We start from the raw sequence: 27839 nt of genomic DNA on the forward strand, positions 1-27839 counted from the left end.
GAAGCGTGCAGCGCGTGTCTACACAGCCTACGACAATGAACAAGTGAAACAACTAAAAACAACAACAACAAGTGTTTGAAAATATAGAAAGCTCTAAGGCTAATGAAATAACCATATTTGGTGCGTTGTATTTGTGGTAGTGTCTCAGAACTCTACGCAACCACACCTGACGTTTGCGCGAAAGAACGCACAAAAAAAACCGCAACAACAATTATTCCTTTGAAATTTTTTGAAAAAAAAAATTTCGTTTTTCAAAAATGTCGTCGACAATGGCTTTGGGTCATAAAAATTCGAGTCACACGACCGGTGGCATGCCACATAATCAGCACCACCAACATCAGCAACCGCAGCAGCAGCAGCAGCACAACAAAAACAATAATAGTAAAAATAACAAAAACCATGTGAACAGCAATCAAATTAAAGCAAGCAGCAACAACAACATGAGCAGCAATCAGCAACTAAATAGCTCAACAACAAATCTGAACGACTCAAGGTCCAATCTGGCCAATCCAGCGCCTACGCCTTGTCAACGTTTAAGGTATGACATACGTAACTGTTGATTTTTATTTGAACGTTTAAATTTCATATTAATTTCGTTTTAATCTAATGTCGGTTTTATTTTATGCGCGTCTTCTGCCATTAAGATAGCGTTATTTATGATCGAAATTCGAAATCCTTCCGAAAATGGGCATTCTTGCCATTTCGGGTAACGTGTCAATGGCTTCGGTACAAATTGGGCATAGTTTTGTCATTAGCGCTTGGTTTTAAGCTAATTTTATTTTTTTTTTTCTTTTTGATATAATTTTTATATTCTTTATTCTGCTAATTTTCTTAATAAATTTTTTATTTTCTTATTTTTTTATTGCTTCGTGATCTTGTCTCTTTTTTTTCTTTGCTGTTTAATTGTTATTTATGATATCGCTGATCTGATGATCTTGTGATCTGAAGTTTAAGTGTGTCTTGTATAATAGCTTGTGGTCGAGTAATGAAAAGTTGAGTGTACAATGTAGCAAGATTAATGAGCTGACTAGATTTCTTAAATTGATTATTCAACACTACTTACCGCTAACGGCAACTGTAAAATAGAGAGAAAAGAAAGATATTAGCGTAAACAGAACTTTATTTAAAAAAAAGCTTGTAATAAAGAAATAATAATTATTATACCTAAGGTAATATTTTAAAATAAACTTCTGCAGTATACAGTGTATTTTAAAAGAGCAAAATATATAGTGAAATTTTAGAATATTAGGAATTGAATTAATTGTTTTATTCGTAACTACCACAAAAAAAATATCAGGGTTACTCTTTAAATGACAGGTCCCCCCTGTTTAAATGACAGAAAAAAACAAAAAATACACAGAAAAGGATCTATGACCTGGGCAAACCTAAAAAAAAAATTAAATTTTATATACAACTTTTTTTTTAAGTTTAAGATATTTACCTTTAATACCACCGATTTCTAAGATTTTGAATTTATTTATTTAATTAAGAATTTAAATCATTTCAGGAGTTTAAAAAAAAAATTAAATGTAGAGACAAAATCTATTAAGTGTGACTGCTTTTATTCGGTGGTCGAGCTTTTCTCGTACAACCAACTTTTTTTTGGTTCTAAATGATAAAAAAAATACAACCTCGACCGTTTTTTTGAACTTTCGAAAGTTATTACTATTTATAATTTATAATAATAATTTTTTCTCTTAACAGACCGTACCTTCGCTTATATTCAATACGAGTGTGAGTGAAAATGTCCTCCTTGATTTGTTAGTAATAATTTTTACAAAAAAAACAATGTGTTATACCTTTTTTCATGAAGAACCATACGCAAACAGAAATATATGAAAATATTCACTTGAACAAATGTTATCCATATTTTTCTTTTGTCGCGCAGCAATAAATTATGCACTTCTTCGAATTCCATTTGTTTAAAAATTTTTTTTGTATTTTTTACAAACATTGTTCATTGTGAAAATTAGTAATACAAGTATCATCGCATTTGGCAGATTTTCTCTCTGTAAATAATAATTTTTTATTTCATGTTTTAAACGATCCAACTACCCTAACAAAAATAACATTGTCAATAAATAAATTTATAATATTATACATTAGAAATTACTTTTTTTTTTTGAATAAGAATTAAATCAAGTTAGCTTCTATGTATCTTAGAATTTCAAACTCTTCAAAGCTTATATTTCTATATTTTATCAAGCTTTATATTACAATATTTTTCGCTTGTATGTCGCCAACTTTTACAGACTATCTAGGAGATTAATTATTAAACTATATTCGCATTGTTTCTTATATCTGTAATTAATTTTTATTTTTATTTCTACAAAACTTCAGCGAAATGTTTCGACGTTCCATTGCCAGCAGCGTTCAATCAAACTCAAACTCACGTGAAAATACATATGAAGAGGTGAGTAACCGTTTGGAAAATTTTACCGTCATTTACATAATCAGTAATTGTTCAATGCAAATACAATATGCATAGAAAAAATATCAGCATTACTATTTTCGAAAGTCGCACTAATTTTTAGACATCAATTGTTAATGAGGGAATATTTACGAAAAGAAATATTAGAAGCAGCGAAGTTAAGTTGTAGTGGCTACTGTCAGACAGTTGTCTCCATTTCTCTATCCCTTTCACATGGCTTTCAGAAAGCTGCTGCCATATTATTATATTATTGGCTGTCTGGCAGCTGATATCAAATAGCTGTTGCGAGTTAACTGTCAGCGACCTGCTGTCAGATGACAACAAAGTTTTAGGGAAAAAAGTTTTAATCGTTCCAACTAATTAAGTTTTTGCGTCAAGGGACGGAATTGGATAACAATATTAGTTTCTTAAAAGTAAGAATTCATTGCATTAAGTGGGAAACCCATAAATTAAAAGCATAAGTAAAATCAAAAATTTTAAATTAGAAGTTTAAAAAAAGCATTATTATGGTATCAGAAGTAAAATAGGATAATATTAAAAAAAATCATTGTAAAAATTTAATGTTAATATTATTAATATGGCCAGTTATTTTCGATTCTTTTTTTATTTTCGAGAAGTATTTAAAATTTTAAGTTTGAAGTTTAAAAAAGCAATATTATGACATAAGAAGTAAAGTAAAATAATATTAAATAACTCCTTGTAAAAAGGTAAAGTTAATATTACTAATATGACAAGATATTTTCGAGAAGTATATGAAATCTTAAGTAGGTAAGAGTGCTGCGACGATAGGCTCAAATCTTCAGTATAAGAAGCAAATAAGAAAAAAGAAAGTATTTCTAAATATAATTAATAAAATATGAAAATAAAGCAGATGAAAAGTTGTTTGCTGCTTATCTTATAATTAACACTATATATATATTCTAAAGCAAATTTAGCAAACTGTTCAAACACAATTTCCTCAGAATCGCCAAAATAATAATTCGATAGGAGGATATATTGGCTTATAATATTTTTTTTTTAATATTTAGTAATATAAAATCTTCTCAAAAACTGAAAAATCAAATGAAAAGTGTGCAGTATACTTGAAAACTTGTTAAGAAGCTAATAACCCTGGGGTCACTATCGCAACTGTATGAGTGGGTTGAAGAGGAAGAAGAAGAAGAGCTTAAATAAATACTTGGGTAAAACGCTTTAAATAGATGATTATCATTTTTAAGTACAGTACTTTGAGGAATCATCATCAGAAGAGTCAATATGAACACACCTCGAAATCGAACAGCTGTTCTGGAGAATTATTAACTTCACAGCAAATCGATGCAATACGTACTTATGTATATACATATGTGTGTACTTAATGTATATGTGTAATTATATATTTTCAGGAGAAATTTGTAATAATTAGTTTCTAACTAAGAAAAAATTTGGTTCCAAATCGGTACATTTGAAAAATATATACATATACCTACATATAATGCATATGGTATTTACATATCCGCACAAACATGTTGTTGAACTCATGATTTTCAAACCTTTCTCAAAATAATTAGTGCTAGGGGTAGCAGAAAAAGAGCAAAGTTATAATATTATACTGATGTATGTACATATTGACATAAGTATATATTTAAATTTCCATATATATAAGTACATATGCATGAACTGAAATACGCTTATGTAAAATGGCGTTCAAGGAGTTTATGGATGCATGTATATATACTGCATATATCCAAATAATCAATATATGTACTTCATTATTTTTCTTTGAAACCGTCATAAAACGCATTGAGTTTCACGAAAATTTCTAATTTCTCTTATTATTCTTTTGCCTTGATTTTTTTGCTATCTTTTGCCGCCAGCAATAAATTATGCACTCTAAACAAAAATGCTTTCAAATCCCTCTATATAAAAACAACGTCAACGCATCAAGCGAAATCATACATACTTACATACATATATGTATATAATAATTTAATATGTATGCATATACAAAAAAAAAAAGAAAACAAAGGAAAGTAATTTTTTTCTAATCTTAAGGAAATGTGATGCGCAGGCGCACCTTGAGATTCACTGCAGACTCAAAAGAAAAAGCAAAACAAAAACAACTTTCTTCATATGCGCACACTTTAAGATAAACAAATGCATGAGTATGTCTAACATATGTACACACATACAAACATCCATATACAATTTCCAGTTAGCATGCGTGCAACATTCATTGAGTGATTACTACCCCATTTTGCAAGCGAAGACGCAGGCGCAGCCTTTGTCCTTTTTGTTAGAAAGCAGCTGCTCTTCTGTGCGGCAACTCCTTGAGATTACTTAGGCACAGTTTTCTACTTGGCACCCAACAACAAGCGTGCCCGGCAGCTGAACTACCCCCATGCCAAAGACATTTTCCAATTTTCAATATCATTGCATTGTTTATGTTGCTGGGTTTTTGGTTTTGTTTTTGTAAATTTTTCCCCTGTCGTTGAACTCTTCAGTATTGAATTCCTCCAAATGATTGCGCCACTAAAGGAGCTGCTAATATGTTAACTACTATATACACAAATATTCTAGATATATAAATTGCATACTAGCACTGTAGGAAAAATTGGAAAAACGCAATAAACTCTAACAAACAGTTAGTAATTTAACAGTTTTAATTTTTCTCTTCATGAAGATTTGGTGCCTGCCACAGGCAAAGCCCTACCCCACGCATAGTTACAGACTTCTTATTTCTTACTTTCTGAAAGTTTCGAATGTAAAAGCAATGGGGGGTAATTAAATTTATCCAAAATAAAGCCGAGGACTAACTGATTATGAAGTCTGAGTTTAGATTGGCATATAAGACCTCATTGAAAATCACCATATGTAAAAGCTCAGCTCATCGAAGAGTAAAATTGGAAACTGAGAGAGCTAGATAACCGCCTTAGGAAGTATTCGGAATACATAAGGACAACGGTTGATTCGTTGGTTGGTTGTATCAGAACATAAACAATTCAAGGCTAAAATAATTTCTCCAGAGGGTGGCAATCTTTTGGGATTATCCATAGTGAAAAATTTACGCAGAGTTCTCGTCAAAGTCTCTTGCATAAGTAACTGTTTCTTTAATGTCTCTTAACGACTGAAACAAGTGTTGTGACTTCCCTACAGGGCTACATGCCTCGTGTATGCATCTTTGTGTGGCATGAGTACTTAGCAGTCGTTGCACATCTGCTCTGATGACGCCAAAAATGGAGACAAGCGTTGATAATTGTGACTGCTCTTCTTTATATCCAGTTCTTCCTTATTTTACTACACTCCACCTTTGCTCCTCCACACTTGTGGCGCACAAAGTGCCATAACTATGTGGCGGCTGTTGCACGAATCTTTTATGTGCGCACTTCATCATTTACGGATAAACGCCGGAGCATCAGCATAGTATGTTGGTATGTTTATAGCCGTCGGGCCCGCACAGAAAAACTGTCATTTTACGGTTGTGTCAGTGCAGAAAGGAATTTGTCGACATGCCTTTATTCGTATGTAAGTAAGAATTCATCAAGTGCCACAAGTACCTTCGTAACTACGCATGTACGCATTTACCTACAGGTTAAAGAACATCTGTCTCGCTACAGTTTGCCTGTTCCACATCAATCGAATTCAATCCGATTCAATTCAGGTCACTTCGTTAACACGAAGTTGTTTCTACATGTGTAATACCTCAGCATCATGCCACATTAACACATTCCGACAGGCCGATTAGGAAGTTTTTGGCGCTCATTGTTTTGCAGATGTCGTTTAGAGAAACGGATTCCAGCATTACCTTGTAATTGGAAGTACACGCTTTGCTATTTATTTGTGTTTACTGCAGTCCAGAAATGGAGTTAGAACATTAGAGAAATCGGCTGAAGAATCCGTTTTGATGGGAAATTTTTTCGACGAATTGTTATTGTTGTAATATAACATAACGTAAAATATTCCAGAAATTTTTCTTGATATTCCTGAATGAATCCGGGTTCGCTGTCGTCGCATAGAATACAAGTATACGGATCTCAAATTTATATGAAGTTTATAAATTAAAGATCAGAGTATACTCTCAAATTTTATTCGTGAAGAATTTGGTTTTGAAAAACATTGGGTTAGACGACTAATAAGACTCCGCCACTCTCCACTAGAAAGTGTATACCAAAACGAATCTAGCCACTATCAAAGCAATCAATGATCAATGTATAAATTTAAAGTAGAAATGAGAAGTTGGAGGCGCATTTAAGATATCTTAAACAACCTAAATGCCCTGTTGTCTATTGTTTTAACTCGTTTACTCTCAGTCTTTTATATTCGATATTTTCTATATATTCATAGTCTTTTAAGAATATCTACAACTAATCAAAAATGGATTATGGAGTGGGCACCAAGACCTATTGCGCGAAGCTAGATCTCCGGCAAGCCTTCAAGCTAGCAGAATACTGCAGTAACTTTCAGTTAAAGCAATAATCTCACATGCAATGCGATGCATCAGAGAAAGTCTTTAGTAGATATAATGGCTGCCGGAAAGCGACTGCATATATACTGCGTTCCAGACCACAACGGCATTCCGGGAAACGGAATAGCTGATGAGATTGCCAAACGTGCCATCCGAACAAATTTAGAAAATACGCAAATCGCTAAAAGCGATACACAATGAATTTTCCGAAAGCGCTGACAAACGGATCAGGTTGAAATGGAATGCCTTAGGGGCATGCAGGATCATGTCAAAATCATATGCAAGGAAGCGAAATGAAAACACGTAAGCTTTCTACTCACATGACCTGGAAAAGATTGCAGGAAGGTTGTTGGCCTAGTAGCAGGTCACAACTTACTGACATCACATGCGAGCCGTATGGGAATTATTAACAATGACCTATTTAGCAGGGAAATAGGCATGAATGAGATGCTGAATCTGCTTCTGTCCGGACTTATCTAGAACTCGGCTTAGACGTATTGGAGTTTTGCAGCTCAAGGGAGTAGATGAAGTATCGAAATTAGATACCAAGTCTCTTCGCAAAAAGCGTTGACTTTCCGCACGATATAAACTTTAGCTTGTATTAAAATGAACCTACATCTGGCATTACAAAGTAACTATAGGTATACCTATGTATGGCGTGACAATCAGTCAGTCTAACCTAACTTATAACCTAGTCTTTTAAGACCTCACTATTATTAGGATAATCAAATATGTTATGCCGTTAAAAATTGTACCACTATAAAAGTAGTTGTTGCTTAGATCATCCGCAAAATCTTTTCTATTAATGGAGTTTTCGAAAAAAAATGCTTCATTCTCTTTAGTTCGATCAGAAAAATTTGAACTGTTGGATAAGGTTCTAAACTTAGCTTTGTATGTAATTAAGCTCCTCAAGAAAAGAGATGAAGTGTTAATCAAAGAAGTAGCAGTAGATTCATAATCTTTCAGCAGAGATAAATGATAACAGAAAACTCAGTGAAGTCTCCGGGTCTTAATTTATCAACACTATTGCTTAATTTTTACTTAAACAGCCTACGCGTACACTCCATCAATACTTCCCAGAGTAAAATTTTACTTCATGAACTTCCAAAACTTAAAGCTTTTTTTTCAATAGCTATTGTTTTAAATATTTACGACCGAAGATCATAATGGTGTTGACTTTTATTTTAACACAGAGCAACAGAGAAGAAACATATTGCTACAAGTTCTGATCTGTATTCTGAGGCGATATTTCTATGATAGATCGATTTCGGCTGGCAGTGGACCACCTTTTCTCTGCCACATATTGAAACAATAACAGGTTGGCATGTGCTGCAGTTTAGAGCTTTGACTAGATTGTTTAAGTGGCTCACGGCAAATATTTCAGTTCAGTTGAGCAACTATTTCTTAATTTTATCAACCAGTATGCCTTTGTAGAATAATCAAAATGCACAACTCAAAAACTCGGTGTTATCATTTTTCAAACTCAAAATCGTTCAATTTGCCACATTAAATACTAAAGATAATGCCAATTCTTAGAAATTCCAAATTATATTCACAAAAATAATTTTATATTTCTTCAAAGCATGCGGGTCTAATTAAAGGAGTAATAAAACTTTTTACGTTTAAGACACACACACATACATATATGTATATCTCGCTGCGGGGGAAAACAAAATGAAACGAAGATTAAAATGAGAATTACACACTTAATAGTTGCAAGTGCGTGCGTGCATGCGTGCTTGCAACAAATGCAACATAATATGTTTTTGTTAATATACTATTACATATTAGCTATTTAGCTGTTGCATGTGGCATCTTCCACACTGCCACCTCTGGCACGCATGGCCAACAGCAGCGTGTGGTGGAATAAACGTCATTCAACTGCATGCAGAGTTGCTTATAGTCAGCCATGTGTCGTGTGGCAACAAAATGCATTGTGGCAGCGCAATAAAAGTTGAGAAACTTAAAGACAAGCAAAAAGAAAACGGAAAACAGAAAGTGATGCATTCTGGCTACGCAATGCGAAATTATGTGCAATTTTATGCATTCAAAACCAACCGACAAACTTGTTGCAAAAAAGAGGCAGATGTTTGATTTATAAGCAGGCGAGTGACTGCAACATGCCACATTGCTATGTACGAATATATTGAGCACAAGTATGTGTGCTGATGTCTGCCACATTAGCTTCTAAGTAAGTATCAGAGAGCTCTTGAGCTGCGTTTACTCGAGCACCCGTTGCCGTGTTGCTTGTGGTCAGCGCTTTGTCTGCTTCTAAGGGTTTTAGTTTCAAATAAATTATAATTGTTGTTTTTGCACACATTCACGCATATATATATATATATATTACATTTTACTAAATTTGTTGCAATAAAGGCCAGTCTACAGCTCCGTGTTGCGGCTACGCCATCAACAGCCACCGTCAACCACTTTGTTGCACCTCTTTCGTTGCACTCCTCTTGCCACACATACGCTCCGTTGTCTTAGAGCGTCGCTTACTTGGCCATTCTACAAGGTTTTGTCACACTCTCGTTTGCAGCTTGGTATTTTCTTGCACACAGCTGTACCGCGTTTTATTGTTGTTATTGCTGTTTTGACATATCACATGTCTTTGGTCATCTATGACGGCTGAGTAATAGCCTCTGATCTACACTGACGCGCATGATTTGACCCGCACACCCATATATCCTCCCATGGTTTCCCCTGATGGCAGCGCGTGTTAAGGTTGATTGCTCACCAATTTCGTTAATGATACCGCAATTTAAATATTTGCTCATCGAAAGTGGTGGTTGTTTAAATAGTTTAAATCCCTAATGAATTTTATGGTAGACACAAAAATTTCTAAAGAGTATTACTATATGGTTTTTGGCTGCGAGCTACTTGATTTATTTGAAGAAGTGTCGTTTTCTCTTCAATGCTTCAATACAGTGAACTCGTCTTCGGTTCCACAGCTGATATTATTAACAAAGTTTTTCTAAATAGGGAACAATCGAACAGCACCACTTTCTTTAATAAATTCGAAAGTTTAGTTTCAGTTTCCACATTTCACACATGGACCGGTTGGCTTCAGAGCCCATAAACCCAAATATGTGGGAGTGACCCATGGATCAGGAAGTGCTATTTTATATAAAATGTAATAAGACGGCGATTGGTGAGTTGATAACTGAGTCTTTCAGTGTTAGCTTACAGCTTACCAAGGACATCAACCAACCGAGCGGAGACACCTTCCTCATTAGACCCGACATACCAGATACAAAGCATCAAACCATCGACCTTAAAACATAGGCAGTGATGAATACCATTCAATATTTTCTTGAAGTTATGACAGATCAGAAGCCCTTCCTGAAATCGCCATTGAGTATAAACTATGAAATTTTACTTTGTTCACAGAAGCACATATAGACCGCATTGCATCACCATAACTCATTTCTTTAGGAACCCATCGTAGAATCAAGGGCTGCTATATGTAGTCAAGGTCTGTGTTTTAGGTCACAATATCCATTTAGTGCAAAATCGCCAAATTGTTCCGTTGCATGTTTTCAACTGAAGTAGTAAAAAAATCAAAGAAGCTAGCAATTAGATTTTTGCCATGTGATTAAGTCAACAGTTAAGCTAGACAACAGATCACAAATTCCTCAAATTACCATAATTCTTATAAGAAACATATATTATTATATAACAAATAAATTACAATATTGCAAAGAAAACACAAACAAAATTGGTCAACACCATTCTATTCACATAAAAAAAAATTCACGCCCACAATCGCTGATTACCTACAAACATCGGTATGTTTTCACACAACAACTGAACAAGCATTTAAGCAGCTTAAACACCATTCACCGACACACGATCGAACGATGGTGTTAAACACAAATGCCGGCTTACGAGTGTTTTAACATCGTCACCTTAGCAAATGAGGTCGCCTTGACAGAGGTCGTTCGTTCACTTCGAACGTGAAGTGATCTAAGCGAATGTTTAAATAAAATAGAGCAAAGCTGGTGGTGACAAAGACGTTATTGAAGTGTGCGTTCACTTCTTTAGATCAATAGTGGCTTATGTGTACTCGTAGATGTGTGACTGGAAATGTCGCTTATGTAAATTTATTTTGCAAAGTAGTCTATTTACCGATGTTAAGAGTGATTCAGTGATATTCGTGGATTAAAAGATTTCACTGAAGAAGACAAATATATTTTTGCAGTGTTATGAAACAAATTGTGTTAAAGCGGTTGTAAATTGTTAAAATTATCTAGAAAAGACAGCAAATTATTGTGTCATGTACTCTATTTCTAAAACTTACAACTATTTAAATACTATTCGTGAATACACATTCAAGGTGTAGCTTGGAAATATGTGGAATGGCATCCCGAACATATCGCATGTTTCCTAAAACAAGTATGTAAATTGTGCATACTTTTAGTAGCGCTCATTAATTTATGGTCCTCGAAATGCTGAGAAAATTATCTAACTACTACGGAACAGTTACATAAAATATGTTATATGACTTCTCTCAACGCCCTAAATATATCCACCATGTTTCGTCTCGGAAGATATATCAGAGTGGTAAGTGGTCCATAAGCAAATTCTGCATATCGTTCTGATACCGCTTAAGAAGTTTGACCATAATGTACAATGTATTTACAATATGTTCTAATAGCTGATTATATATCAAAGAATGTTTAAATTAAATTGTGCGAACTATGGCCCTAATATCTAATATATAATGCGGCTCCTATTATATATGTTCTCACAACTGGAGACAACACTCTAAATTTGGCTGTGTTCCAGCAAGCTTAACGAAGATCAGAAATTCTTAGCCTATGTTCTCATGTGAGGGATTTATAAATGAAATTTCTAACGGAAACATATTTCTTCCAAGTCTAATTTTCTGAAAATATCTGAATAATATAATACAATATTTTTATAAAGGACGTCAGATTAACACCCTTTTGAAGCTTTCTTAAAGTTTTAAATACTTGTATAAAGGTGTAGACCAACTTGAATGGTCTGCGGTCTCAAAGGTTGTCTGGTCTAGGAAAAGATCATCATTTCAGCTTTTTTTTAATATAGTACTAAACGTAACACGTAAAGTATTTGGAAAATGATCTCTCCCAGTAAGAGCTGTTATTTTATTTGTAGAGAGAATACTAAGAAAGAATATATTTTTATCTAAAGTGAATTATTATAAAATTATATTTTACTACTAAAAATGAGAAAACATTCATATCATAGCAGTAAGTTGATAGATCAAAAACACGTGTGAATACCTATCATTTTCGCAAAATTTATTTCCGGGCTTAAGTTCATTGTATTTTTGGTTCACTTCAAGTTAAAAATATTACCATAGTCTTCAACATCAGCTTATCACTCAATTTTAATAGTATTTGGTAGAATATCGAAAAAAGTCATAGGTTAAGTTCCTTGTATCGAAAATCTATGACCTTCTCAACCCTTGTGGTTAGTTGGTCATTGGTATTCAACCAAATAAAATATTAATTTATCATTATGCGTAGGCATTTATATTATTTTTTCGTTAATTAAAATTAATTTTATTCAAATCGCACGCATTCTCTTTCATCACAAGAACTTCGAAGCAACAAACGATGTGCGTACCCCTTTTCGAAACCACAACAAAACTAACAAACCGAAGCGTGGGATTTTAAGGTGGTTTAGACTTCTTATTGTTATTGTTATTTGCTGTACGTAGGTATAAAATTAAAAGCGAAAAGTCAACTTATTACATACTATCATTCAATTTCTATGCGAAGAGCCATTTGTTGTAGTTTAGAAACTTAATTTTTTTCATACACCAAAGAGGTTTTCTTTTTACTGTATTTACTTGCTGCGTGTCAAGCGAAAGGTCGCCACCACTCTAAGCGCTTTTATTGACAATTGTTACGAAAATTACACAGACTGTCTCTGGAATGCTAATTACAAGCTCAGCCCAAACATATTTTTCTATTACATACACTAATTTGAGTGTAGTTAGTTTCCCACATGTCAAAGTGGGAATCTTATTTTGTATATTGTTGGACCAGGTTTGGAAGTTTATTTTTGTTTTTGTATTTTATTTTTATATTATACACACATAACTCTCTATAAAACTTGTTTTTTCTTCAGTTAATATTACATATAATTAAGTGCTACAAAAAATTTTCTTAGAAATATAGTAGCTACAATAAATTTGGGTTATTCAACAGCGGCGGACAGAATAATATGAACAACTACACTTATTCCAAACCTTAACAGTCTCGATAAGTAACGCTATTATCCGATTTGGCTTAAATGCATTATATAATATATTGCTTAATGAAAGGTGTAAAAAATTGATCCGCTAGGTGGCGCCATAGTCGAATTATTTACATAAATCGTGTTTACTGACCAATTTTGTTAACATTTTTGCTTCGATGTTTTTCAAACGCTTTGATTTATTTAGCAGCATTACGAAAACATTGTTCAATACTTTAGAAAATAAATGGTTGAACGATCGGTTTATGAATCTATGCCTCAAGTCTTGGTCAACGCTCAGAAGTAAGTATAGAATCATGTCAGATATTAATTAAATGCCAATTTTTTATATTTCTGTGAATTTTTCTTAACTTCTGACAGTCTGAAATGGCATCTATTGTGAATTTTGACGTTAAAAATGTATATATACCGACAAAAATTCCATGTATTTTCCCTTTGATGAATAAACTTACATATTCTAACCTAACTTTTGAAATATTAAATAGATTTTAGATCCATAGAACAACAAACACTTATAATATATATATAAGCATGTTTTCGAACAGAGAGGCTCCATTATCTTCATCAGCATTATTTTGGGTGAGGGAACGAGTCCCAAAAAGTTAAAATTTATGAATTCTCTCATGATGAATTGCCCCTATCTATTTCCATATATATTCCTGACGTGAAAATAAAATAGTTATCTAACTGTCCTCTAAAATGAAGCCAAAACCAAGTTACATTGAGAAGTCCTGTTAAAACTTAATCACTGCGGTTTATAAGTTGTCAATCAAAGCCGAACTCAAGTTTTAAACGGAAAGCGTAGAGAGTGACGATTCCTCAATATGTATTTTCTTAACTTTTTCATATCGCTTCTTAAGGATAGAAAGTGATTCATATTATCGTATTCGTTATTATGTGCGTTTTTATGTTTGTTTATTCAAAGTATACATATTTATATAAATATAAATATCTATTAACAAAAAATTATTCGAATGATATCCAAGTGACTATATTTGCATGCCCGCCACTGTATGTCAGACCACTACCACCGAATTTCTTATTACGTCACACGCTACCTAAAAGTCACGTCATTTGCACAAATGTCACATTTATTTTGTACAAAAATATGATACTAGCTTATTAATTACCGTTAAATGAGCGCACGTACTTTTCTCTTTGTATCATAGAAGTCAAATTCTCACAGAATTTTCACACAAATTTGAGGCATTTAAATACTGAAGCATAAAATAAATTGAAATAAAGTAATTTATTGAAAAGTATAATTTGCTTAAGCTACACATAAATTGTTGAAAAATAGGTGTCTTTAATGGGCCATGTGAAAGGCACTTAAGTATGCTATTTTGTCCACAAATTGATAGCAGCGAGAAAATTATGTTGCTTATAACTGGTTTCGTAAATGCTTTAGTAATTGCAGAGTTTGTTGGACCCCAAAAGTGTGGGTATTTAGTTAATTGGTACCTTTCTTCCACAAATCTCTCCCATAGCGTGCAACAAAGTAGAATTTTTGGCTTCGGAATAAAAAGCGATGCTGTAGGTAAACTATTTATCTAACAATAATTTCCAATTCATTTTCTTATCTTTACCAAATATTTACCTACATTGAAGCCACACAGAATTCTCTCGAAAGCAAAAAACAGAAAACGAAACCTGTCAGCATCCACTGCTACCAGCAGTTCACCCAGATTATACACACATTACTGATTCAACTTCATCGCTCGCTTACAACGCCTACAAGTGACCTTCCTCCTTTTGGATATTCTAAATTTGTTTCTCCTTTTGATCTTCATTGTTATTCTTCTGTACTGAGCGTTGCAATAAAATTTCCATACACTGTTTGCTACTCGCAAATTAGTTTCGCTTTTGTACCGAAGCGTGTCCAACTCGTGACAGGTTTATTTTTAGTCGTTTACCAATTTTTGGTCGAAGATTTCTGAAAACCTCAAGCAGATCTACAGCAATTTTTTTTTTTTTACATATACTACATACTCATACACATTCATGTTGTATTTAGCCAATACTGGTAAGGTCCAAACCTTAAAGCCGCATAAGAACTTGTTAATTGACTCTTTTAGTAGCAGGAATAGCTCGCTTAGCGATTAGCCACACAGAAATCAAATTAGTCACAACTACTTGAACGTAAATTATTGAAAAAACGACACAGATTTTCGTATAAAATTAGTAATTTTGATCTTCATCTCGAATTAAGAATTCGAATTATTTTCATTCATGATGAGATGTGATCGTATATAGTATGTATAGATATAGATATAGATATAGATATAGATATAGATATAGATAGAGATATAGATATAGATATAGATATAGATATAGATATAGATATAGATATAGATATAGATATAGGTATAGATATAGATATAGATATAGATATAGATATAGATATAGATATAGATATAGATATAGATATAGATATAGATATAGATATAGATATAGATATAGATATAGATATAGATATAGATATAGATATAGATATAGATATAGATATAGATATAGATATAGATATAGATATAGATATAGATATAGATATAGATATAGATATAGATATAGATATAGATATAGATATAGATATAGATATAGATATAGATATAGATATAGATATAGATATAGATATAGATATAGATAGATATAGAGATAGAGATAGAGATAGAGATAGAGATAGAGATAGAGATAGAGATAGAGATAGAGATAGGTATAGAGATACAGATAGATATAGAGATAGAGATAGAAATAAAGATAGAGATAGAGATAGAGATAGAGAAAGAGATAGAGATAGAGATAAAGATTAAGATAAAGACATATATAAATATAAAGATAAAAATAAAGATTGAGCTTGTAAAAATATATAATTTATTCTACTCTACACCTTGAAAATGTATACAAGTATGTGTTGAAAAATGTAATTTGCGACTCACTGATCAAAAACTTACACATAGAGATAATAAAAAGAAAAAAACGTCTCTCCACCAAAACTATAGTACCCTTCACAGATGTAATTTTCTATAGCATAAAGGGATATACAAAATCTTTATCTTGATTTTGATCAGATATAGATATAGATATAGATATAGATATAGATATAGATATAGATATAGATATAGATATAGATATAGATATAGATATAGATAGATATAGAGATAGAGATAGAGATAGAGATAGAGATAGAGATACAGATAGATATAGAGATAGAGATAGAAATAAAGATAGAGATAGAGATAGAGAAAGAGATAGAGATAGAGATAGAGATAAAGATTAAGATAAAGACAAATATAAATATAAAGATAAAAATAAAGATTGAGCTTGTAAAAATATATAATTTATTCTACTCTACACCTTGAAAATGTATACAAGTATGTGTTGAAAAATGTAATTTGCGACTCACTGATCAAAAACTTACACATAGAGATAATAAAAAGAAAAAAACGTCTCTCCACCAAAACTATAGTACCCTTCACAGATGTAATTTTCTATAGCATAAAGGGATATACAAAATCTTTATCTTGACTTTGATCAGTCAGTTAATATGACGGTGGTCCAATATCGGCGAATCCGACAAATGAGCAGCTTCTTGCTGAGAGAAGGGTGTGTGTAAAATTTATGATCGATAGGGATAGGGTATAGATGATTCAGGATATAATAATGGAGGAATGAAACACGTATCTAAATTTTTTACACTCATACCTACATTTCCAAATCAGATCTAGAAAAAAATGTTTTTTTCAAAGAAAATCTACCTTATACCTATACTCTAATATATATTAAATTTTCCAACAATCACTTTATTGCGCAGTTGAAAATCGCCAAAAGCGTAAATGACTCAGCTAATGAGTATGAAAAACAGTTAATAACTAATAAATAGGCACAAAATCCTACACAACCGTGCAACGTGCCACTTTTGACAATATAAAAAGCACTTTACACTTTGGTCAGATTATTCATGAGTCTGGTATGCGGTGGTTGCCCTTGTCCGGCGGTCGTCATGTGCAGTGCAACCGCATTCTTGCAACCGACAAAAGTGTAGATCTATCCACCGTGTATTACATGCGATTTCTTGCTGCTGTTGCTACTTGCATATTTATGTGGTGTGTTGCCCAGTCTTATTGCAGCCACACCTCATGCATAACTAATGCATATCCCGATCTAGTTCGAACATATCTGTATGTGTGTGCGTATGCGCACTGGCGGTTCTTACCGCGCTGTTGGTCAACAAACTCTCATTTTCCACAAAATTCAACTTGTCGTGTATACAGGTTTTCCGCCTCCTCTATTCCTTCTATCCATATTGGTGCACAGGTACTTACATATATGTATACTGGTATATATTATATGTTGGGTATTTTTGTTGTTGTCAAGTCATGTTGCTGTCGTTCGGTGTGGCACCTGCTTCCGTTGCATAATTTCTTGACAAACACACACAAATATTACGGTGGGTATCCTTGCGTTTTATGGCTTTCTAAGCGGTAAGATTTTCTACACTTTTTCCTTTGCCGGAGTTTGCTATCAAATATTTACGCTTACAACGCCGCTGTAACACGATCGTAATACAAATAAAGTTTATTGGTGCTATTAGCTTGAAAGGAATGTAAATGTATTCAAATGAACAGGTGAGCCTAATTTGTTTTTGTAGAACGTAGTTTTGTTGTTATTAAATGTCCGTTAATAATTTCGTTGAATTGGCGCATAGATTACCACACCAATAGCACACAAATATACATACAATATAGAATGCTTTAAAATGAAGTCATTGGATTTGTGGATACTTGCGACTCTAGATTAATTTCTCTTCTTTTTAGTAGGCAGCAACACTTTAAAAAGAAATTTATCAACACGGCTTTTTGAGATGATATGGAGTAACTTCCCCAACAGCTTAAATACAATACTGCCGCCTTTAAGAATCAGAAAATTATCACATGATCATCTAGAAAACAATACATTCCTGGAGAGTGATCATTAGGGTTGATTTAAGGGCACCAGAGGGTGAAAATTTCATATCTCAAAAATTCGATTGTAGGAGAGACCGATGTTATGAAAAAAGTGTACATACGAAGCTTTTCCCAAAAAAGGTATTTTCTTTGATTTTTTACACTCAATCAATACCTTTTGAGTAGAGTTTCAAAAACCGAGCAAGATAATGGCAAAACCAGTGGAATCGATAGTTTTTCGGCACCGAAGAATGTGATACCTCAAAATACAGCTACTAGTGTGAAACCTCTTCTTAAAAAATTATGAACGATCCAAAAATATAAACCTTAGCACATCCACGTTCAACGAGGCCTCCTAAAAAAAGTGTGATTCCTCACGACTCGACTACCGGTGAGGGATCCATCATTCTTAAGAGATGATATGTCTTCAATGCAATAAAGTGCTGCGGCTAAATTAATAGGAAAGAAAGTCTAAAGTCTTCTCACAGACTCGCAAGTCATCAATTAAGAAGAAGAAGATGTAAAATAAGCACGGCATTGATTTTGGGAAATATACCACCTACTACTGTATCTTATTCTTTGCCATTCGAGTTACCTAAGCCCTCATTTAACTTTTTCTTGAATTTTTTTTTTCTTATTAATTCTTCGAGATTCTGGTTCAGCTATGTATTTCCTTTTTGCTCTTTTACACAAACAAGAAACTTTCTCTTCATATTAAATTGCTCGTATGCCAACTAGTTCAACACATAAAATGCGTCTTTTTATTATATTCGCAGTAGAACAGAAATAAAAACGCGAAATTGATAGCGAAACCCGCAACCAACTTGACAACTTCGGCTCAGCACCACGGCAATAATTTTCACCATCACTTCGGTTCAGGCGCTGACGATGATTTTGCCTAGCAAAGCGTTTTGCGTGTTTAGCATATAGATATATATGTATATATCTATATATGTATGTATATATGTATATCTTCTGCAGTCAACTGCTATCAATTCGAGTGCTAATCTGTGGTTGAGCTCCACTCGTTCGTACATCTGTGGCACAGCTCGTGTGATGTCTTTTGTGGTATTTTGTTGGTGCCATTGTGGCGCAATGACCGCTTTTATCTACGACATGCGAGTTTACTGATATCAGACACCAAATACCCAACACCAGATGCCAGATGTCAGCGAGCGTTGCTGCAGGGGCGTAATTCATTTTCATTATTTGTATGTGTATGTGCATATGTCTGTGGTATAATATTATGAATGTAATGATTTGCATGATTTCCAACGAATTATTAATGACTTTTTGATTGGACAAATTAGAGGTCAAAAAAGACATATGGTATACCTTAAGGGGGGTAGAAAAAAACGAATATTTATTTCGCTTGGTACTCTGAAAAATAGATTCTTAGACACATCTACGAAAATCTCTCCAAGTATGAGCTCTTAATTGTAACGGGAAGGCCTTCCGCCTTACAGTTTTTTATTTTTCTTATTATCAGATTGAAAAATTAATATCTGGCTTCCAATTACTTAAAAAAATATCTCTCTTTTACGATTTTTTCGTAAACTCAACCGTTTAGGTGATATTAACGGTTTAAGTTTGATAACTTGAAGGCAATTTTTTTTCTTATGAATTTTGAAACTCAATGAAAAAAAATCATTTTAAATTGCAACAATCACATATTCATAAGAAGGTCCATTAGATACCTTCCCGTTATAATTAAGAGCTCATATTTGGAGAGATTTTCGTGGAGGTATCTAAGAATCTATTTTTCAGAGTACTAATCAAAAAATAAATTATATTTTCTTACCCACCCCAACATACATCAGTATATGTATATACTTGTATATTCACGCTATATTTTTATATTTTACAGCAATTTGAATTAGACGTACGATAATAGGTTTCTATTGTATGAAAAAACAAAACAAATTTAAAAGTGTTAAGTGCTAAAAGCCTCGATCAATTGTACCCAAGCGGCAAAAGAATACTCGCTAAAACAATAACCTCCGTGTAAAACCACAAAATCAACTCGGCTATTTTTACAAGAGCGTTACATTTTATTAAAACTGCCAACGGCCAATGTTTTGCAACCTTCAAGTTGAATTAAGGTTACTTAATAAAGAAAGACTTTTATGAAGATTTCTATAATGATTTTAATCGGTCAGTTGAATGGCAACTATATGCTATATTGATTCAATCTGAACAATATGTTCGGAGATTATGCATTGCCTTGGACAATAATCTGTGCCCAATTTTCAGAAGATAAAATTATTCATACAAGAACTTGATTTTGATTGATCAATTTGTATGGCATCGAATATCGTGGGTCTCGACAAATGAGCACCTTCTTAAGGACAAAAAAGACGTGAGCAAAATGTCAGATCGATATCTCAAAAACTGAGTAACTAAGGCGCTTATATCTGTGGAGACAGGCGAATAGGCGGACAGACAGGAGAACATAGCTAAATCGACTCAGCTCGCCAGCTAATCATTAACATACCTATATACATATATACATCTCCGATGTTTCCTTCTGGATGTTACAAACTTCGTGGCAAAATTAATGTACTCTATTCAGGGTATAATTAAAGGATTTCAAGTATAGTATTTCAATGTTAAAAAGTACAAAATTTTCACATAACCACAGTCACAATACTTTACCAACAAAGAAAATGATATATACATATTTTTCGTCTTCAGAAAATTTTCAAATTTAATATTGACAAACGTAACTAACTTGATTCGACGCTGAGAGCTTTTCTTACATTCTCGTACGATATACAGATATATTCTGTTAAATTGAGTTTTCGACCAGTATTAGGCCTGCTTAAAATGTGTTTCAGTGGGGCATTTTAATTGTTGCCTTGCTTCACAGAACTGGACTACAGAGTTTAGCTTAAATTTTTTATAGAGATAAGAAAGTTACTTAAAGCCATAAATATATCGGACACATAGTCAATTAATGCGGTCATAAAAGTATGAATGAAGATTGAATCGGCAAACTAATCTAGAAATATTTGAACACAAATTCGTTTATGGTAGAAGTATACTTGTAGGTTGAAAAATACTTGTTATTCGCAGAAAAATTCTCTTTTACCCTGAACTAGCGGACTTTTCTCGAAAAGCTTTTGGCTAAAGCTAAATCAGAAGCGGTTATGGAAACAGTTTAAAAAAGGTTTGATCTGCAAAAGTATTTGAAACAAATATTTAAATCAGTGCCAGAGTATTTCTGACCAGTAACCAAATAATTGAAATTTACTTTGCGCGACCTTATCAACTTCTTTGCAGTCAATCTATTAATGCATGCACAAAATAAATAAGAATGAGTGCTTAAACAAAATAAAAATAACATTGTTCACCGCCTAAGGGTCGTTGCATTTATTTATCACAATGTCCACACATTATTATTGGAGTTTCTGAATGCCCGATTGACCGATAGCCTGGACTTTTGTATGCGCTTTGACAATTTACAGCTATCAAATACGAACTTACATATACATACATATATAATCGTATGTGCATACAGACTACTTGCATATGTATTGTAAATATTTAAAACCAATCCAAGGAGTACATTTTATGTTTATTTTCATTATTTTTGTTATTGTTCGGTTTTGGCTGGGAGTGTTAAACATTTGATAAACATCTTTTCAATATTCAAGAGTCCAACAAAAAATGTAAATATTTTTATTTACTTTCAAATTCAACTTATTTGCTGTTCTATGGTTCTCGCATTCTTTAGTTTTCCCTGTCCGATGCGATTCATTACATTTAATTTTATTACAAATGAATTTTATCCATGGAAATCAGAAGCCCTTGTAATATAATCCAAACAAAATGGAAAAAAGGAACTACTATAACATTTATGAAAGCCGTTATGTTCTAGGAAACCATTTAACACATTTTTCTGAATTAAGTTCTGAGATATTATGAAATCTGGAATTGTACCCAATGCACAGAAAAGTCAATAACGCAATAAATGAGTAAAGTTATGCGATAATTCCAGAAGATCATATAACGCGAACAGGAACAAATATTCAGTATGATTGAATATATTTTTATTTTCATGTCTATTTAGGACAAGATGATAAGGATTTGTATGAAAAACATTAAGAAGAGATTTTTAAAAGATAAGCACAATTTCCATGAGTTGAGACTGACACCGAAAACGACGATTGGGAAACTTAAAAATTGCCTTTAACACACCTGCAGTTTCTTGTCAACTTCAAAAATATTCGCACCAGTCAAATACATGTGTGCCGAGCTAAGTCTAACTTCCATCCAAAAGGGGAAAAGAAAATACCTTAGTACTCAAAACTCGTTCTATAATAGAGCAGATCCGACAGACATAATAACCTACTCCTTACTCCTTACATGGTATGGAAAATCCTTAATAGCTGAGTCGAAACATAGGACTATGGCGGCTCAACATCATTCTGCACCGAAGCTATAATGCACAGGTGCATTTATTATAGCATAAATGAGTATAAAAAGATCTTTATCTTGATTTTGAGTCCGTATAAGTATATATGTGACAGCTATATGCTATCATGCTCCGAACTGAACAATTTCTTTGGATGCATTGAATAATAGTCTATACCAAATTTTGGGAACCTCGTCAAATGAAAAAGTTTTGGATGCAAGCACTTGATTCCGATCGTTCAGTTTGATGACAGGTATATGCTATAGTGATTCAGTTAAATTGTTGCCTTAGACAATAATTCATCACTAATTTCTTGACGACATCTCGTCAAATGACAAAGCTTTCCATACAAACACTTAATTCCGATCGTTCAGTTTATATAACAGCTACATGCTATAGTAATTCGATATCGGCGATTCCGACAAATGAGCAACGTCTTGTTGAGAAAAAAACGTGTGGAAAATTTGAGGTCAAAATATCAAAAGCTGAGGTACTAATTCGCATATATACAGACAGACAGCCGGACATGGCTGAATCGACTCAGCTCGTCACGATGATCAATTATATACAAGTAGATACTTTGTAGGATCTCCGACGCTTCCTTTGGGTGTTACAAACTTCGTGGCAAACTTAATATACCCTGTTCAGGGTATAATAACAATTTTTTTCACTACTATACAGGAATTTTAGATTAAAATAAGCCTCTCATAAACTCCATGATCTATTCACAATCGACTTAAAACTTTTAGGTCCTTCCATTTGTCGAAAAGTACATAGCCCAAAGTAAAAGAAGTAACGCGGACTAAACATTAATTTTTCATAATGATGGTAAATGGTAAAATACCACCAGTTGAATTTAGTATGAATTGTGACCCGAGTTCTTTGGACCGTCTCTATATTCGCCTCACTTCTAGATCGTGACAATATTCTCCACCTAACTAGCGTTCGAAACTGTTTACTAAACGAGTCGTGAATTTAACCACTAATTTTTTAATGACCACTGTACAGGAAAGCGGTGTCTCCAAAAATTGGTGCAAAAGGCAATATTTTCACTAATGAACACTGACTTTGATAGCAATAGAAATATTTTCATACGTTTATTATATTAATTTTTCATTTGAATTCGCCTTGAATAATTCTCAAGCAAAAATATGATTTGCAAAATGACCTACTTAATCCATTAAACACACAAATCATGATTTTCCCACAACAGCAATGAAAAATTGTCTGCAAGCGCACACACAACTGTATAAATAGATGCTTTCTTTGTCTGAGAAAGTGACCAATAAAGCTGATTTGCAATTTTTTTCTAAACAGTCCAAAGTCGAATTAGATTTTTTGCGAAATATCATTGCAGTAAAGCGCGTTTTCAGCGCAGCGTGAATGAACGCCAAGCGTGAGTTGCACTTAATACATAAATATAACTCAAATGGATAAGTATATACAGTATGTATATAAAGATATACAAATCATCTGAGTGTGTGGAGGTCGGGTCAGTAAGAGCTGTGAAGTTGCGAAATTCATTAATTTCTTAAGTAGATTGCAATATTTCCCACAAGATGAAGATTAAAAGAAAAATATGTATTAAGCAGATGGGATTCTTCTTCATTAAAATAAACTTTAATAGAGCAAAATGAAGTGTGAATAGTTGAAGATTGTTTGAAGAAGTTACCTAGTTTGGATAAAGGAGCGCGACAAGTGGAATTGATTAGGCTAGTGAGACTTTGCGGCAGATGACCGGTAGTAAAATCATTCGTGGACATTCTTAGTCGAGGTATTGGTGATGCCTAAGTTCGCATATCAATCACAAATCTGCTAATGAGACTAATTTTTTTACCAGATAGTTCTTCCAGATAACTAAAGGAGTGAGAGCCTAGAGCTCGGTTGAAATCAAACAAAAGAGTAACAAAGCAAAAGCTTCTGGTTATCTAAAAAAGTGAGAACTAAGTTTCCAAGATTCCAGTTGAAGCCCAGCAAAAACATTTTTAAATAATTAAGAGTGAATAGCTGAAAGTTGATTCCACTTTAGCATTTTCCAGATAACTTCGACAGTGAGGATCGAGCAAATTTTTGGGAATTCCAGAATTCTCGTTTCGAAAAAGAGAAATATACTTTACTGCAGATAAGAATCTTCATAAACCTCAAGCAATTTTCTCAGGGCGAGAAAGACTTTGGCAGTGAAAAGGAACTCCCAACCGATTTCAGTCAAATAATAATGAGAGAAGAGCCCTTCATTGGAAGCCTCTAAATTAATAATAAAGGAGGAAAAGCATAAATATCTTCTGACGTCAAATAAAGCGCGGCGCAGTTGGTTATTGTTTCACCGAAACCGTTGACTGTTTTAACTGGGATAATAATCGGTCATTCATAATTTCCGTCCATTTCTAACTAACTTACTAACACTTTATCAGAAAGCTAAGTTTTTTCGAATAATCCTACATTTAATTAAGTTCGAAATTTCACTCTTCATATCTCTCAATATAAAAGGTGCTATCTGATGGTCTACAACACGGTGTGAATGGAAACATTTTCCAAATCAAAGAATTTAGCGAAAAAAAATTAAAATCTATTGTTCCAGTTTTCGACCAAACAGCTGCGTCCGTTTCAATGGCAAGCTGACAATTGCCTTTGTCACAAGATACAAAAAGCAACAGAAATTTTTTACAACAATGTGAATTTTCACGAGCCAAAAAAGAAAAGCAGAAAATAAGTAAAGAAATTTAATGAACGCTGCAAAAAAGCGAATTGAATTTTACGCTACGAATGATGGGACACACGAACTGAGTTGAATAGGATAAATGTGGCAGTCAATGTCGCCATTGGGGTGGAAAATCATGTTAAAAGAAGAAAGCAAAAATGATGCTGGCGGATTATACATATTTATACACATACATATGTACCTATAGGTATCTGAGAAGGTCAGCAAGCTGGAAAATTTTATTTACTTTGCAAAGGTGTGTGAAAATAATATGTATTTATTTTTTTGTAATTTTCAATTCATTGAAATTTATTGAGTCTATGATTACCAAAATCTTACAGCCTAGAAAAATATGTTTGCGATGTTACTGGTTATAGACCTGAATCAGTCTGACTTTCCTACTAGATTAGGTATACGAGCTAAAATTTAAAAAAATTCCTATTCGGTACTTTTCCAATCTGTTAAAGGTAGTTTGTTATGAAATTATTTAAAAGCAACTACTGTTGCAAAAGAAGCAATAATATATTTAACTCGAATATGTTTCTAGTGGAACTAAAAGCTGATTTACATACAAATTTTGCTTTACTTTTCTTTGGACTTTTGCTTTGATATAAAAGCTTCGTTTGTGCTTTTGTATGAGTTCGTTTACATCGAGGCGAGACACAGTCAAGTAAAGACCAATGTTAGCAACTCTCATCCTTTTTATGATTGGGCAAGTAACAGTTGCCATCTTGATTGGAGATAAGAAAGCAAAGCTTTAATTCTGATACAGGCTTTGTTTTCTTCGCTTTTTCTGACTTAATGTCTTAGTCAACAAACAAAATTGTCGCTATTGGGGTTAAGGAAACGTGACTCATTATTTCGAGAAAGAGCACCTTCAAATGACCACCAAGATCATGTGATTCAACGTCTCGAAATTATTTTCACTGGAAGTATGTAGAATCAACTGCTTACGTCAATCAATCCGCAACGCTCGAGGAGCCCGGAGACAACATTCAGCGCACGATAGTCGACATTCCGTGCATTCGGTTGCCGTAAGCCGTGGTGGCCATTTGCTCGACATTTTGTTTAAATCATAAAAAGCATAAAATTATCTGCATAGCAAAAAAAACAGAACCCATTTTGACCAAATTTAAGTGTTTTATTTAATTTTAACATCACGTCTCACTTGTTGGTAGACCCAATAAATCAGTCATAATAAGTTTACTTAGAGATACCTCTATTGCCGGTCCTCTAGCAGAAATTCCATCTTAATCTGTCGGAATTATCGGAAAACTAAATACAATTCTAGCATAAAAGGGACAAAAAAAAAGCTTGAGCTCAAGTCAAGATGATACGATCTCGGGCGTTATCTTCATATATGGATTTCTTTGATAAAAGATAGTACAATGTTAAAAATTCTCGAAACCACAAAAGTTCTTCACAAAACTTTTCTCTCAAGTAATCCAAGGGACATTATTGCCTATGTTGATTCTCTTACCTAAGTTGTTGAAATTTTTCTGAACTAGAACTAAAATTGTTACTAGAGCTCGCTATTTACTTTTTCTGTGATATAGATATGCCTTTTTTATCAAGATTAAGTGTAAATACGGCTGGACTAATAGCACCATTCGGACCGGATATAGGACTCCTAAAAAATATTTCATTGGTTAGACTTGGTCGTCGACGAAACTTTTTTGGAGTAATACCAAATTGCAGGGACACACGGGAAAGCAAATAAGGTTAGGTTAGGTTTAGGATAGGTGAAAACCGGGCCCTTTGATAACTATAAAAGTCCTAGAAGTCGCAAAGAGTGGCGAATCGAACAAACAACTGGCATTAATCAAAAAAATGGCACAAACATTTGGAAAGAAAGAGCGAGATAAAGCGTAGTTGTTATCACACTTTGATGAGGTATACACGAGTTCTCACGTATTAATTTCGACTAAAAAATACAGAATGGCCTAATATTGCATTCCTTTGCGTCCTAACGGTAAAATAATCACATATAAATTTAATACTAATAAATTAATTCTGATCATTCAAACGAAATTGTAGCATTTCAAAGTCAACTCTTCCTCTTTCTACTATAATTATTCCTGCATTCTTGAATTAATTGTTTTTCTAATTTTATTTTATGTGCATAAATAGCTACAACAACTCTCCAGCTGGCATATCGACTTCCGCTAATGATCTCATTTTTGGAATTTTTACGATGCTTCTAAAGCCACTTATACATACATGTGTACATATTTACATAAATACATACACACAAACATTTCAATTTGTTTTTCTTTTTTTTTTAATGTGTTAACAAACAACGTTGCGTCCACTATAAGCCGCATTTAATTATTTAAGCCATGAATTGCGCGGTTGACGCTTGCGCTAGTTGTTGTTAGTGAAGGGCCATTGTCAACGCTGCCGCCGCTGGTGCTGTAATTGGCAGCACTCGACATGCCGAACACGTACCTCGGCACAACAATAAACTCTACATATGCTATAACAACAACAACAATAACGATAGTAACAACAGCAACAATAGCAACAAAAACAGTAACAATAATAGCAATAACAGCAATAACAAACGCAACAGCCGTCATAGCATATCAAAACGCGGTAAAAGCAGTCACAACCACAATAGCAACAACAACAACACAAACAATACTTTGCAGCAGCACGCCAAGTAA

General features: G+C 33.4%; 1 protein-coding gene across 1 annotated transcript; it reads left to right on the forward strand.

Moving 5' to 3' along the window:
• The first annotated feature begins 257 nt into the window (after positions 1-257).
• LOC138855906 (serum factor response D-like) lies at positions 258-27839 on the forward strand. Its single transcript, XM_070106205.1, has 2 exons — positions 258-538; positions 27599-27839. Exons 1-2 carry the CDS (start codon positions 258-260, stop codon positions 27837-27839), a joined length of 522 nt encoding a protein of 173 aa, XP_069962306.1.

Source organism: Bactrocera oleae, chromosome 3 (assembly GCF_042242935.1).
Source record: "Bactrocera oleae isolate idBacOlea1 chromosome 3, idBacOlea1, whole genome shotgun sequence".
In the NCBI taxonomy this organism is placed as follows: Eukaryota; Metazoa; Arthropoda; class Insecta; order Diptera; family Tephritidae; genus Bactrocera; species Bactrocera oleae.

Coding starts and splice junctions, on each gene's coding strand:
- LOC138855906 (XM_070106205.1), top strand. CDS start 258: ATGTCGTCGACAATGGCTTTGGGTCATAAAAATTCGAGTCACACGACC. Junction 539..27,598: donor ACGCCTTGTCAACGTTTAAG/GTATGACATACG, acceptor TGTAATTGGCAG/CACTCGACATGCCGAACACG.